The sequence below is a fragment of the Nematolebias whitei genome, chromosome 8 (genome assembly GCF_014905685.2).
Source record: "Nematolebias whitei isolate Nwh7 chromosome 8, NemWhi1, whole genome shotgun sequence".
In the NCBI taxonomy this organism is placed as follows: Eukaryota; Metazoa; Chordata; class Actinopteri; order Cyprinodontiformes; family Rivulidae; genus Nematolebias; species Nematolebias whitei.
This window is the reverse complement of record NC_056505.1, coordinates 51,222,015-51,237,824: the sequence shown is the minus strand read 5'-3', so window position 1 is coordinate 51,237,824 and position 15,810 is coordinate 51,222,015. Positions and strand designations below refer to the sequence as shown.

The following is a 15,810-nucleotide window of genomic DNA, read 5'->3' as shown; positions in this document are numbered from 1 at the left end:
GGGTGGGGAAGATGGACAGAGACGCGTCCAAAGCTGTGCGCTGTTCAGGTCAACTGTGGGTTTTGGGGGGGGGGGGGGGGGGGGGGGGGGGACAGACACACATCTGAGCCGTGCGCTGTTTGTACCGACAGTTTTCGAGTGGTGGGGGTGCGTTCAGCGTGAGGGTTCAGCATGAGGGAAGAGGCTGCCTTTGGCTTTTTAGCTAACACACCTGCATTGCGAGCTGCTAGTTTAACGTTATGTCAGTGCTGACAGTTGGTTGGGGGTGGGGTTTGGTAGACGGGGCGCTCGGTTTGTTGACGGGACGGGGCGCCCCGCTTGTATAATGTTAGGGGAAACACTGCACAGTCAGTCATGATTTGGGTGCAGTGTCCGGTGCAGGTGTTGGTAAACTCTGCTTTCTTAAATCCAAGGTCACCGCAACAGTCTACCAGAATGTTTTAGAGGACTTCATGATTCCTTCTGCTGAGGATCTGTATGGAGATGCAGATTTCATCTTCCAACAGGACCTGGCCCCTGCTCATGCTGCCAAAAGCACCAAAACCTGGTTTGATGTCCATACCACAGTGCTTGACTGGCCAGCCAACTGGTCGAACCTAAACCCCATTGAGAATCTATGGAGTCTTCTCAAGAGGAACATGAGGGGCACCAGACCCAACAACAAAGAAGAGCTGACAGCATCAAGGAAATCTGGGCTTCCATAACTCCCAGTCAATGCCACAGGCTGATTGTCTCAACGCCACGTCGCATCGAGGCAGAGATTAAGACAAAGAGATTCACAACCAAGTATTGAAGATTGACATATTGATTTGAAAGTACCTTATTTTGATTGATTTGTTGTGATCCTAATTTATTATTTTTTTTCTGTAAAAACAGAAGTAGTGTGGACTGATTTCTTCACAGAATTCTGATTTTTTGAAATCCTGTTTTTGTTGGTTTCATGAGCTGGAAGCCCAAATTATGTAAAAATAAATACTTGAAATAGTTTAAATTGTGGGCACTGAATCTATCATCTATTAAAGATTAACTTTTTGAATGGAATTATGGAAGTTAAACAATGTTTTCATGATATTCTATTTTTTGTTTTTTTTGGAAAGAGTCTGTATATATATTGTTGAATTTGATCATTTTAATAATCTTTTTTTTTTTTTTTTTTTTAATTTACCAGAAACTTCAAAATAAATTCTCTCCCTGTACTGAAACCTGTTTCAGGGTCTTACCACCAGCGTTACCGCCACCAGCTGGTAAGACGCGTGACATTAATTTTTAAATTCTGAACCTGCCCACTAGAACCATTGCTGAAAGTATAATGGAAACATAACTTGTGCTGAGCCGAGTCGAACCGTGCTGTACCAGTAAAATGGTACTAATGGAAAAGAGACATAAACCTCTCAGCACCTCTTTACTTCTCTATTGTTGCTGAATTGTAGAGAGGGTCTTATTGAACTGTTTTTTTGTAGATAAAGTTTTCCAAAGACAGCAGTTCTGATCAGACCAGTACCAGCTCCAGAGACTCTGCTGCCCCCTCCCCTTCTCCGTCTCCTTCCACCAGTGTGGAAAACATGGTCACAGAGCCTCCAGTACCAGTAGCTTCATCGGGTCCTGGCAGACCAGGGTGAATTATAAGCTTCAACCTTTCTGTCTCCTGCTGTAAGCTTGTCTGTCTTTGACTTCTGTTATTTATTTTTTATTTTGTTTTGTTTTTTCCTCCAAGGGAGCCACCGCTGCGGGCCAAGTCCAACTCTCTGAGTGAACAGTTGGTGGTAAGCAGCTGCTCTGCTTTTCCTGTATATTGGCGACTGTCAAACAAGCTGAATCACCGAACAGCTGAGCAGGGGAAATTATTATTGACGCACCCACTGTTTGAGACATAAATCCAAGCTGCAGTTAAGATTACTTTTATTGGCATCTTCATATTCCAAGGCAAAACATCCATGAATCATATATATCCCAGAACAGTGTACAAATCCACAGGTTCCAGCATCAAAGGCACTAATTAAAAGGCGTAAAGCTTTGCAAAGCATAAAGCGGTCAGCAAAAATGTAGACTTCCCCCATCACCCACTCATTCACAACATCACCAAGTGAGCAAACGGGTGATCTTAACATCAGTACCTACACCACGTGATCCAAAAACTACGCCCATCCACCACATTCCAGCCCCTAATTGCAAAATTTTACAGTAATAATTACACATGCAACACCATAACCTAAGATATACATTACATCACAGACAACCAATGAGACAACATAACACATTCAGTAGTCCATTAAAATCATTTTCTCTTCTTTTCTTCTTTTGTCCATACATAGTCAGTCAGTCATAGGCCAGAGGTTACCAGCACTTAGACTAAATATAGTCAGTCTGCGATGTACATCCAGTAGCATTAAATTTAAGTCAAAGCATCATGTCAAATTGTCAGATGTGTCATCTTCATTGGTCGGAAGTCTCTTGAAGAAGGAATATCTTTGTGATGTGCCTGCATACATGGCTCGTTCAGGTCTTAATCCAGACCTGATGTACAAGCCCCCTTTTGTCTAGCACCACTCCTGTGATTCTACCAATGATCCAGGAACCTCGAGGTGCAGAGTCGTCCACTATGAGGACCACGTCTCCAGGAACAAAGTTGCGTTTAATTCTCATCCATTTCTGGCGCTATTGAAGTTGTGGAAAATCTGCTTTAATCCATCTTTTTTTTTTTTGCATAAAGGTCACTTCTCTGGAACAAACCTGGTGGTAAGCATGAGTTAGACTTGAGAAGGAGGGGGTGGTCCCATTAACTGCAGGAGTCAGTGGCACAGCCTGGCGGTCCCAATGACAGCAACGGTTGGCGACACAGTCGTCATGGCGGTCCCAATGACAGCCCCATCTGCTCAGCATGGTTGCTCTCAGGGAAGTTCATCTTGGACTGCTGTTTCCATAGCTTGTCCAATGTAACAGCAGAAATTCTGTTGACGGTGACTGTTGACTGACAATCTGGTCTTCCACAGCATTCTCGTCTAAGTGGCCCATTCACTGTCCAACCGAGCAAAGTTTTCATGGCGAAAGGTCCATCACCTTCACTCCTGATGACTTCCAAACGTTCTAGAGCTATGGGCATGTTTATGCCAATCAAAAGCTCTACCTGCACTTTGATCTCTGGCAAATGTACTGTACATGCTTCAAGTGTGGCCAGTTATCTCAGTCTTGTTGCTTTGGAATGTTACTCATGTCTACAGGCATTCTGTGCTGAGTGAATAGGTCAGGCATGTCACAATACATGTCACTGTCCAATCCGGCAATTTCAAGTTCAAAGACAATAAAACTGTCCACCACCTTTTCTTGTCCCATGGTGTGCAAGAGAATCTTTGTCTTTCACCCAGTGAGATTTGGTTTGTCCATAAAACCCACTGTACAAAAGATAACTGAACTCCCTTGGTCCGGAAAGGCATATGTTTCCACTGTTATTTGACCTTTTTTAATTTTCCTTTGACTGGCACAATGGAAAGCTTACAGTCCTGTTCACCGGCCCCAGGAAGACCACTAGTCTAGACTGTGACTGGAGTGTTACCTGCCTCAGTATCAAGTTTGACCTTACTCTTTTCCCTTTGGTGCATATGGATAATACTTGCATGTCTGAAACCACATATTTTACATGAAAGACAGAGTTTCCCCTAGTTAGCTTGCCATGGCGGGGTGCTCATCTCATCCATGATTTTTGCTGATGGCGGGGACGGAGACAAGTCTGAGCGCAGCTTGTACTAACAGTTCTATTTCGTATAGGCTTCGCCCTTTAAGGCTGTCGCTGGTGGGTTTATCCCGTCATGCAAAGCATCGCACTGAAAAAATGTAGTCCACGCCCACCTGTTGTGTGGGCCCACCCGGTCCGTATAAATTACGTTAAGAGCGGGTAATCGGCTCCCATTTTTTCTTCAGCAAGCTGTAGTATGACATATCCTGAGATATATTCATACATTAAACGGGTTCACTCATCTTTCTGGACTGTATGATGTCGTGCTTTGAATTTAACAGAAATGTAACGTGAGACGTTATTTATCTTTGACCCATCAAAATGAATGGAGGTCATTTATTTACAGAATCAAAGTTTAACATCAAACATTTACATTAATTTGGCAGAATATGAAAATAACAACATAATCAATCAGCTTTACAACCAGGAAGACCATACGGCCATGATTTTCTGTTGCTACACCACAGACATTTCTGAAAACATCTGGATTAATTTTCTAGCAGAAAGGAGAGTTTAAAGATGGAAAACTGAGATTTATCTTACAGAGAGATGTGTGAGGGAATTTGTCTGTTTTAACCAGAACAGCACGCTCTTTTGGAAATCAGCTTGTCCCAACAGTACACTTTTGGTGAAGGTCGACTTTTACCTTTTCTGAAGATAGATCAGTTCCGGCGTGGAGTCTCACTTCCAACCACTGTTCAGCGTCTCCGTGAGAACAGCTAAATACCTCGAGAGTCGTGTGAGGTTATCCAAACAGAAGTTATAATTCCCATAATCGTCTCTGGTTCAGCTTGATTCTAATACAGCAGCTTCCATGAATGCCTGCGTTTGCATTCTGGAACTCCCAAACTCTCTGCATTCTGAATTCCAAAAACTCTGTGCTTGAACTGCTGCTCCATCTTCAAGACTGAGCTTACAGCAGCTTCAAGACTGAGCTGAACTCTCTGAGCTGAACTCTTCTCCAGAACTCTTCTGTTGAACTGGGCAGTGCCACATTTAAATGGGCTCTACTTCCGGTTCATTTGAGAGCTTTTTGATTGGTCGATGGACCAAAGCAGAGGTGTGGTTTGTGATGTAAGGTGTTATTAAAAGTCAAGGAAAAGATTCAGATTGTTTAAGAACAGACAGAAAGATTGTTGGAGAAACCAGACTTCGTGGAGCCACTCACCAAGTATCTCGCTGTAAAAGTTAAACATGACATTTCTTTTCAGTAAACTTCTTAGTTGACCGAACCTCGAACTTCGACACACTTACAAATTTGCTCACTTCAGCAGACGATCAAGAAATTGAATCATTACTCTGTAACGTACTCTAACTTGATTTCTCTTTGAATTGAGGATTAAGAATCATTACTACTGTTTAAGTAAATAAAAATGAGTAGTTCACTTCAACATGTAAACATTGTTTGAACTAACACAATTTGATTATCAAAACATTTGTAAAATAGTAATGATCATAGAGAATTGTCTTTTTCCACTTGATTAATTCAAGAAAGAAAGTCTCAGGATGGGTCAAACTGTATTTCTGGATTCAAATCAATGAAATGACAGTTTCAGTCCCATATGGTCAGTTTTGACATCAGGCCTAGTCCACTACAAAGCTAATAGCACTGTCAGAAGAACGAAGAAGGAAAGTTGTCCAGCTTGACAGGCACAACCTTTGCTAAGGCTGCCTGGGTCCCCGCCACGCCAACCTCCTGCCGTCCCAGTGAGTTCTTCCTCCCTGAGGAGAAGCAGACGAGCAGGCTTGTTTCAAGGTAAGCGCCGAGGAATATTTTCCATGGCGGGTCGCTACCCGCTGGAGTAAAGCCCTTTTTTAACGCCGACTCTCGGAGCGAATCGGATGGTTCCTCCAGGACAGGCGACGTCAGCAGCAGCTCCCGCTGCTCACTCCCTCCTGGAGAGCGTAGTGTCTGAATGAGGGGGGCTGAGCGAATGCTCACCCCCCCCCCACCGGGCCTTTTCGTATCAGCGACCACACCGCTCCCAGCCATCGGTGCCCTCCTCTCGGAGCTGCCTGGCATAATCCAGGAGGCGGCTGACACGAAGGGACATTCCGTCCCTCTCCTTCCCCCGCCCAGATCGGATGATCTGGCGGGAAGGTTTGGCTCCACCCCGGCTCGCCGTCCTGATCCCATCTGGCCTCGTTTCCCAGCAGTGACGTCCTACTGGAACGAGGCTGCAGCCAGACCTGGTAGACTGAGAGTGCCGGTTTCCACATTCACGCCCATCACCAGAGTGGAGGGGTTTACTGAGCGGAATTTCCCTCGGTGCCCCCCTGGAGCCAAGTCTGGCAGAGGCTCTCGGAGCAAAGATGTCCAGGTTGGACCAGCGTCCTGCGCCTCCGGGGAAGCATGACCAGACGGTGACGTCGCTCTCCAACCGAGCTCACCAGTGTGCGTTCCAGGTGGCCGCAGCGAACAGTAACATTGCGCAGCTGACGTACAGCATCTCAAAGAGGCTGGAGAGAACAGACCTGCCTGAGGAGACGAAGAACTCCCTCTGCAAGGCGTCTGACGCCATCCTCAACCTGTACACCTCTTCTGTTGTCTGCCTGTCTCGCATCACAGCCTGGATGACAATGTTTCAGAAGTCCACCAGGCTTCGTCACTCCCCCTCCCTGCCGGAGAAGCTACAGAAGGACTCGCTAGAGGGCCTCATCACGACGGATGCGTTGTTCGGAGCCAATTTCAATGCCATGCTCAAGAAATCGAAGAAGTCTGAGTAGGTGTTGGAGACTGTGCGCCATCTCATCAAGCCCCCACCCCCAGCCCTCTGGAGAGAGCGCCGTGGCCAGAGACAGCAGCAGAGACGTGCCACAGCTGCAGCAGCGTCTTCTTGCTCCGCTCTGCCGCCAGCCCCTCCCGTCAGAGAACAGCCCTCCTCATCCCAGCAACCAGTGGTGCAGCGTTTCCCCAGAGACCGCCAACAGGTGCCGTCTTTGAACAACCAGCCACAGGGCTCACGGGGGAGAAGATTCATAAATTACTCCTTGCAGAGGACGTGTGTGTGTACAATGAGGGTTTGAGTTTTGAAATAAAACGTAAACATCATTCAGAAATTAAAGTGTCTGATTTCAGCCTGACTGTCAGTTCGAATGATCTCACAGCGGCTTCTCCTCACACATCCTCCACACAAAGCGAGCCGATGTCCTCAAAACAGGTTTTTTAAAATCACTGCAGCTCGAGAAAACACACAAAATGCGCGCGTGACACAGCACCTCGCTCTCAGCCCAGGCTGTGCACTGCCTCCTCTGACCGCAGCGGTGACAAACGTGCGCCCCCGCAGCAGCCCTCACCTATACTGCACTGCATGGCCAGGGGTGCGCATGCCTCCCCTCAGCGCACACCAGCTCACATCAGCACGGATGTGAGCCCGCAGCCTGAGCGCGGCACAGAGGCACCTTCAGGGCCCCTTCAAGGAAACCTCTCCTTGGGTGGCTCAGAGTATGCCTCTGCAGCACATGACGGTGGTAGTTGGTGCCCGTAAAAAACATGATGCTGCACAAAATGCGTGCCTGCTTCCCGAACGTTACGCGGAGTGGCGGCGAGCATGCGCTCTAGACAGATGGATGAACTGTCTTATCAGCAGGGGATACACGCTGCAGTTTGCAGCTCAAACCCCCCCCCCCCCCCCCCCCCCCCCCATTTGGAGGAATTTTATAGATGGTTCTGTCATCTCCAGAACAGATCTCGTTCCTCCACGCAGAAGTTCAAGAAATTCTGATAAAAAATGTAATTTCCAGGGTTCTAGACGGAGAGGAAAACACAGGGTTTTACTCTTGTTACTTCCTGGTCTCAAAACGGACCGGAGGGATGAGACCCATCTTGGATTTGTCAATTTTCAACAGGTCGATCATGGAGAGACATTTTCACATGTTGACAACCAGACAGCTGTTAAAAAACATTCCATTCAAAATGCGTGGAGTCAGCTCTGCAGCCGCTACACAGAACAGGGATGAGAATTCTGTTTTATCTGGACGATCTGTTGCTGCTGACCCATTTCCAGACAGGATGCAGCAGTGCAAACTCAGGCGCTGACGTCACACCTGCAAATCTGGGCTTCACCATAACGGGGAGAAGAGCTCAGTTCACCCGGCCCAGACGATCGTTTATCTGGGAGTGGAGCTAAATGCGGTCACTATGAGGGCTCGTTTATCTCAGATGGAAACCGAAGCTCTAAAGGACCAGCTCCTCCACATGAAACCGGCAGAGTGATAACAGCTGTTTCCGTCATGAAGTTATTAGGGACGATGTTGTCTGCTCACACGGTGCGACACCTCCAGAGGTGGTTTGCTCGTTTGCGTGTGGACCCAGTGAGGCAGAGGAGATGGTTGATCGCTGTGCCCCCCTCCGTGAGAATCGACCTGAGACACTGGGGAAACCCTCTTGTTCTGTCGGAGGGAGTACCCGTCAGCAGACCTACATCACACGTCTCAGTTTTCACAGACACGTCCCTGTCAGGCTGGGGAGGCACATGCATGTCTTGAGCTGGGGGGGCGCTGTGGCCACCCCACACAACAGCTCATATAAATGTTTTGGAATGTCGCACGGTTTTGAATGTGATTCAAGATTTTGCTCCTGTGCTGTGAAATCAACATGTTCTGATTTACACAGTTAACAAGTGACTGCAGCATACATAAACCGGCAGGGGGGGTGTGTGCTCAGCCCAAATGTTACACATTGCAAGATGGCTGCTGTGTTGGGCACACCAAATCTGCTCTCCATCTAAACAGTGTACATCCCCGGTGTTCTGAAGAGGGGGCGGATGTGAAGTCCTGGGGCGGTCCGCGTCATGGGGACTGGAGCTTCCATCCCAAGCTGATGGCTCAGACGTGGCAGAAATTTGGCAGAGTGGCCGTGGACCTGTTTGTCACACGAGAGAATGCTCAGTGTCAACTATGGTTCTCACTGAGCCCGCGGGACGAACCACCGCTAGGGGGTGGACGCGTTTGCTCACAGCCCATGGCCCAAAATGCTTCTTTACGCATTTCCCCACTCCCTCAGATATCACGGTTTCTGAACCGAGTTCGGGAGGAGGGACTGACAGCCCTCCTGGTGGCTCCCGAGCACGTGAATGCCCCGTGGTTCCCAATTCTGCGATGCCTGTTATTGGGGCACCCGTGGAAACTGCTGTGGAGGGAGGACGCTCTCCTCCAGGCAGGAGGAGCGATCAGGAGTTACCCAGAAATAGGCCAGCACCTTTGGGTCTGGCCGCTGAGCGGATCCGCTTAGAGAGGATGGGCCTCCCTCAAGATGTAGTGCGCTCAATCCAGGATTCACGTGCTGCATCCACCACAGTGCTGTACACATCAAAGTGGACAGCTTTTCAGCGCTGGGGTACGGAGAAAGGTGTAGAGGCCACTTCATGTCCACTAGGTAGCGTGCTGTCCTTTCTGCAGCAGCTGATGGACAGAAATCTGGCATTCAGCACAATTAAAACGTACGCTACAGCCATCTCTTCTTGTCACGAAGATTTCGGGGACAGAACAGCTTTTAATCATCTGCTTATGAAGCGTTTTTTAAAAGGTGTACAGAGACGCAGGCCTGTTTCACCCTCACTTGCTCCACAGTGGGATTTAACGCTGGTCCTACGGGCCCTGATCAAAGCTCCATTTAAGCCACTGTATCAGGTTCCAATTAAATTTTTGTCCCTTAAAACAGCCCTGGTTCAGGCTTTAACATCCGCTAAGAGGGTGAGTGATTTATCTACCCTCTCTGTCACTCCGTCATGTCTCAGAATTCAGTCTGATGGCAGCTCAGCTGATCTAAGACCGAATCCAGCCTTTATGCCTAAAAACATCACGAGCTCTTTTAAATCAAGAGCGATATCGTTGGAGGGGTTTTTCCCCCCCCCCCCACAAATCAGAAGAAGAAGCATCTTTCCATCTTCTCTGTCCTGTGCGGGCGTTGACGTGTTACATAGCGCGCACGGCTGCAATGCTTCAAACTCAACATTTGTTTGTGCATTATAGAGATGCATCTGCAGGTCGCCCGTTATCCACCCAGCGCCTGTCACACTGGCTGTGTGAGGCCATTTCTGAAGCCTACAGAGCATCAGATTTAGAGCCTCCTGTCAACCTCAGGGCACACTCGACCAGAGGTATTGCATCTTCGACTGCTTTTCATAATGGTATGACAATGCAGGATATTTGTACTGCGGCCGGGTTGACAGTCGCCAATACTTGTCAGCAAAAATCTGATGGCAACTGAGCCTCATGCATAGCAGAAACACTAACCCTGCTCATTTATTTGCTTTTATCTACGTGATGTGACGGCTTATTCCATGACACATTCTGTCTTTAGTGCCTTAACAGAATGAATATTGTTGTTTCATGGAACCTCGTTTAAACTCACATTTGACTGCATGCATTTACAGTGTGAGATGTTGTTATCAGTCACAAGTTGTGACTGTTGTTCTGGTTCTATTGTCACTAATCAGTTCATGACTATTGTTACCAATCAGTTCATTTGATTAATAATCAGTTCACTTGTTATTATTAATCTGTTCATATTGATCAGCCGTGAATCTGTTGGGTCACGGCCTTTTTTCAGCATCTTCCTTCCCCCGTTGAAAGTTTTCCGGGGCGTTCATGCATTCAGAACTCATAAATACACAGCACGCGTCTGTGCATGGTACGCATAATTACGCAACGCGTAATTACGCACATGGAGAGCTGAGTGACAAGATTTTTTTGGCAAGCAGGCGCTTCATATGGTGTTCGAATGGACCCAGTGAGGCGAGGACCACATCATGCTTTGCCTTTTAACCCACTAGCGAGGGCCTTAAAGGGCGAAGCCTATATGAAATAGAACGTTGGTTACGTACTGTAACCCCAGATTCTATGAGTATAGGCGTAGCCCTTTAAGCGCCGGACCTCACTGGCTCCTAAATGGCTGAAGAAAAAGCTATTTGCGAGCCAATTACCCGCTCTTAACGTAATTTATACGGACCGGATGGGGCCCACACAACAGGTGGGTGTGGACTAAACTTTTCAGTGCGATGCTTTGCATGACGGGATAAAACCCACTAGCGAGGGCCTTAAAGGGCTACGCCTATACTCATAGAATCTGGGGTTACAGTACGTAACCAACGTTTTTTGCATTCTTTGCTGATGTGCTCAGTACACAGGCAGCCAAAATAGATGCCATTCTTCCTAAGAAATTAAATCTTCTCATTATGACGTTTTTTTATCAAGCAGAGAGCATGATTCCAGCATGTGTCTACGAGACAAATCTTCACAGACGTGTGATGCTCTTGAACCTCTGGATGATTATTGCTCTCAACAGCAGAGACAGTTGTGCCGAACCTGCTTCCTTTAGCTCTTGGAGAAGGAGAATGCTTCTCTCCATCGCTGCTCCTTGCTGTCAATTGTGTTGATGGAGCATCACATATATTTCCAAAGACAGGATCTATAATAATTTTAACTTGATGTTCAAGGAAGGAAACAATGTCACTAAATCTTGCTCTGCAATGCTGCTTCTCCTGGATGTCACATGATTCAAATTCAATTCAAAAATACTTTATTAATCCCAGAGGGAAATTATATGTTGTGGTAACTCATCATCCTGGTTTCATTAAAGAGTTGTTATAGATGCTCATGGCTGTGGGCAGGAAGGATCTCTTGTAGCGGTCTGTCCTACAACTGATTTGAAGAAGCCTCTGACTGAAGACTGTTGTTGTATGACAGTCTAATGAAGAAGATGCTGATCGCCATTTGTCTTTCAATATATATGGCAGTCTTTTAATCGCAGAAAGCATGTCTGCAGGCCAGTCAGAGTCAGAAAGATTTTTCTATCATACACACCACATGTGATGCATAAGGTGGGACGGAACTATGTACATAGGGTCGCAGTTACATGCAACAAAAACACAAATTGTAAAGAAAAACATTAGTAAGATCCGAGTCATGAACTAAGGATATACTACATTCACTAAACTAAGAATACACTAAGCACTAATGGTACAAAAACAATGCACCAAAACAACAGCAGCACAAACATGAGTCTGTATGAGCAGATGAGGACCAATGATCTGTTCATACACGTGTCACAACAACATCTTCACGTGGCAGAACCAAACTGTAAATAAACAAGAAATACACAGCATCGAACACGCAGGTTACATACCACTGTCATCTTCTCCTTTTCTGTCAAACAATCCACTTCATAGGTGTGGCAGTGTTGTGTGGGCTCACCTTAGTGTTCCTGCTATGCGTGAGGCTCCGTTGCCGTCACATTTTTGCTGACAAGTATTGGCGACTGTCAAACAAACTGAGTCGCTGAGTAGGGGAAATTATTGTTGATTCACCCACTGTTTGAGACATAAATTCAAGCTGCAGTTATGATTCCTTTATTAGCGTCTTCATATTCCAAGGCAAAACATACGTGAATCATATATATCCCAGAGCAGCGTACAAATCCACAGGTTCCAGCATCAAAGGTAAGAATTAAAAGGCGTAAAGCGCAAAGTGATCAGCAAAAATGTAACTTCCCCCATCACCCACTCATTCACAAAATCACCAGGTGAGCAAACAGGTTATCTTAACATCACTACCGACACCACGTGATCCAAAAACTAAACCCATCCCCCACACTGTATCTGTATTCAAGTTTTTGAATTTTGTAAAGTCTTCTCTTCTTCAGAATCCAGATGCCACTAAAGCCAAGCTAATCTCTCGCATGGCAAAGATGGGTCAGCCGATGCTGCCTTTTCTGACCGGAGCTGCCAGTCAGCCTGAATCCAGTGACTCGGAGCTGGAGGTCAGCATTTGACCCCTGAGTTTATTATATCTACTGGACTGTTTTTGATCTGCATGTGGCTACATCACTAGCATAAATACCCTTCCTTTTAGCTAATCTTAGTTCAACATGCTGTGTCTGGTATGTGATAGAGTAGCATAAAGTTCTGTCCTGGGCCATGAGCTCAAATTGGAAGATGTGTGTGTGTGTGTGTGTGTGTGTGGGGGGGGGGGGGTTCCTGGTTATCTTGTCTTGGTATGAATGCTTGGGCTCAACTGCAGTGTCAGACTAAATCAGTGTTTTTACATCCTCCTTACTTGACCTTTATGGATTTAAAGCAAATGATAAACTGGACAAAAGCATTTTACAGGTGCAGTGTGACCTCTGAGTGTTGAATAACTGACAGAACCTGTTGAAGAAGTTGAAATTGAGTTGGTAAAGCTAAAGCAAGCAGAATACTAGCTAAAAGCTAAAATGAATAAAACGTTAAGTAAAAGTTTAAAGTGGCAAAATGCTGGCTAGATGGTAAAAGAAACCAAAGACAAACTAAATGATAAAAGTAGCTAAAGACTAGCTAGAAGTGGCAAACCGCTAGTTAAGTAGCATAAGAAGACAAAACTAGAGGAAGTTTGCTAAAGCACATTTCAGAGAGGACAATGTTTTTAAAGTAATTAAAGACCTTGGTGTATTTATATGGGAGATATATTTGTTGGGTAAATATTTCAGACCAAATGAAAATGTCATAAAACTAAAGTGATTGTTTTTATAAAACGAAACGTATGTATCTAAAAAAGTTAAATCTGGTCCTCTGGACATTCAAAAAAAAAAAAACAAAGCAAATCAACAAAAAAATGTAGAAAGGTTTCGTCTCTCATCCGAGAGACTTCCTCAGTCTGAGGAGCTGTTTTCAGCTCAGCCTCTTAAATAGCACCGTCTCTATTGACCGTTTTCTGTACCACAGACTGTACCCAGGGGAGGCCACACCTAGTCTGTATGGTTTACCTAAAATCCACAAACAAGGTGTACCTTTAAGACCAATTGTTAGTATGATTAACTCTGTCACTTACAATGTTTCCAAATATCTGGCGTCTGTACTCATCCCTTTAGTTGGCAGCTCAGAACACCACATACAGAACACCATGGACTTTGTGGATAAGGTGAGGGATGTCATCATGGAGACTGATGAAACAATGGTCTCTTTTGATGTCACATCACTCTTTACGTGCATTCCTGTTGATGATGCAGTAGAGGTGGTCAGTTTAAAATTAAAATCAGACACCACTCTGAGCAGCAGGACCACACTTTCTACAGAACAACTGTGTCAACTCTTGAAACTGTGCCTGCAGTCAACCTACTTCACATATGGGGAGCAATATTATAGGCAGAAACATGGGTGTGCTATGGGGTCTCCAGTTTCTCCTATTGTTGCCAACCTGTACATGGAGGAGGTAGAAAAGAGAGCCTTGACGTCCTTTTCAGGGACACCACCAAGTCATTGGTTCAGGTATGTTGACGACACCTGGGTTAAAATCAAATCTCAGGAAGGCCAACATTTTACTGACCACATCAACTCTGTGGATAAATATATCAAGTTCACACGAGAAGATGTAAAAAATGACAGGTTGGCTTTCTTGGACTGTGAGGTCTCAGTCTCTGGTAGAGGACATTTGCAAACTGAGGTGTACCGCAAACCCACCCACACAGACCAGTATTTGCAGTTTGACTCCCATCACCCTTTGGAGCACAAGTTAGGAGTCATCAGGACTCTGTATCACAGAGCAGACAGCGTCCCCACTAGCTCAGGAGCCAGGCAGAAGGAGAAATCCCACACAAGACAGGCTCTAGAGCAATGTGGATATCCTAACTGGGCCTTCCTGAAAGCAGAGAAGAAACCCAAACAGGACTCCAGTCAGCCAACAGGTGAAAAGGAGGAACCCAGACCCAGACCAGTGGTCATTCCATATGTTGAGGGAGTATCAGAGAAACTGAGACGTTTATTTTCTAAACATAACGTCCCAGTGGCTTTTAAACCCCAAAATACATTACGGCAAAGACTGGTTCATCCCAAAGATCCAGTCCCCCAGCACAAACAGAGCAATGTTGTGTATGCTGTTCAGTGTCAGGAGGGCTGTGATCAGTCTTACATCGGGGAAACAAAACAGCCACTGGCCAAAAGGATGGCCCAGCACAGAAGATCAACATCATCAGGCCAGGATTCTGCGGTCTACACTCATCTCCAGGCCAGCGGTCACTCTTTCAGGGATGAAGATGTTCACATCCTGGACAGAGAGGAACGATGGTTTGAGAGAGGAGTAAAGGAGGCCATCTTTGTGAAAAGAAACCGTCCATCATTAAACAGGGGTGGAGCCTCCAGGTTCAACTGTCCCCCTCTTACAATGCTGTGATTGCTAGTATCACTCAGCCCTCTGTGAACAGTAAACAGCCATCAGTGTGCTAATGATCCATTGTTAGGCTGATGGTCCTTCTTGAGCATGTGATCAGCTGGTTTTGGTTGTCAGCAGCAAAACTGGTTGATCCACCCTGAGACGGTGCTATTTAAGAGACTGAGCTGAATACAGCTCCTCAGACTGAGGAAGTCTCTCGGATGAGAGACGAAACGTTTCTACATTTTTTGTTGATTTGCTTTGTTTGGTTTTTTTTTTTTGAATGTCCAGAGGACCAGATTGAACTTTTTTAGATTTTTCTACCTGGATTATTGAACATGCATCAGGAAACGTATGTATGTAATTATGGTTCTATGAATCCTGGATGACCGCTAGAGGGCGGTGCTGAAAGCACTGAATGTTCCCTGCGCGCTTGCACTGTTCGAGTAGTAATATCAAAATATCCACAGCTGTGACACGTCGGATGATTAACCAGAGGGCGTATAGCCTGACGTCACCCTCGGCTCTGCTCCTATAGAATCTTCTCATGGAATGCAAGGATTCTGAGTAACAGTGAAGCTTTGGCGGTCATCTGGGATTCAGGGAACCGTAGTTACATATGTAACTTTCGTTCTATTTCATCTCTACTGACCGCCAGAGGGCGGTGCTGAAAGCACTGAATGACTAATACCAACAACGTCACAAGGAATCCTGAGCACATACCTCACTGAGAGGCCCAGAGGACCCTTGCAGAATAACCTGATCCAGAGGATGAGGGGCGGCCATGTTGACATTTTAGAACATGGTGAATGTGCTTGGGGAAGCCCATAACGCAGTAGCACATATCGCTTCCAGTGGAACCCTTCTCACGCAAATGGGTATCTCTGCAGACAAATACGGAAGGTGTATCTGGAGGGCCACATCTGATTGGACGATAAAAAACAAGACGTTACTGG

The 15,810-nt window shown here is 46.1% G+C and overlaps 1 protein-coding gene across 1 annotated transcript in view; it reads left to right on the top strand.

Moving 5' to 3' along the window:
- LOC119413724 (FK506-binding protein 15) overlaps window positions 1–15,810 on the top strand; it is a gene marked incomplete at its 5' end in the record, with an annotated part of 28,450 nt that overhangs the window by 9,999 nt on the left and 2,641 nt on the right. Inside the window, 3 exons of the mRNA XM_037680778.1 lie at window positions 1,461–1,615; window positions 1,715–1,763; window positions 12,375–12,491. Coding sequence (XP_037536706.1) covers window positions 1,461–1,615; window positions 1,715–1,763; window positions 12,375–12,491 — 321 coding nt within the window. The remainder of the gene's footprint in view (window positions 1–1,460; window positions 1,616–1,714; window positions 1,764–12,374; window positions 12,492–15,810) is intronic.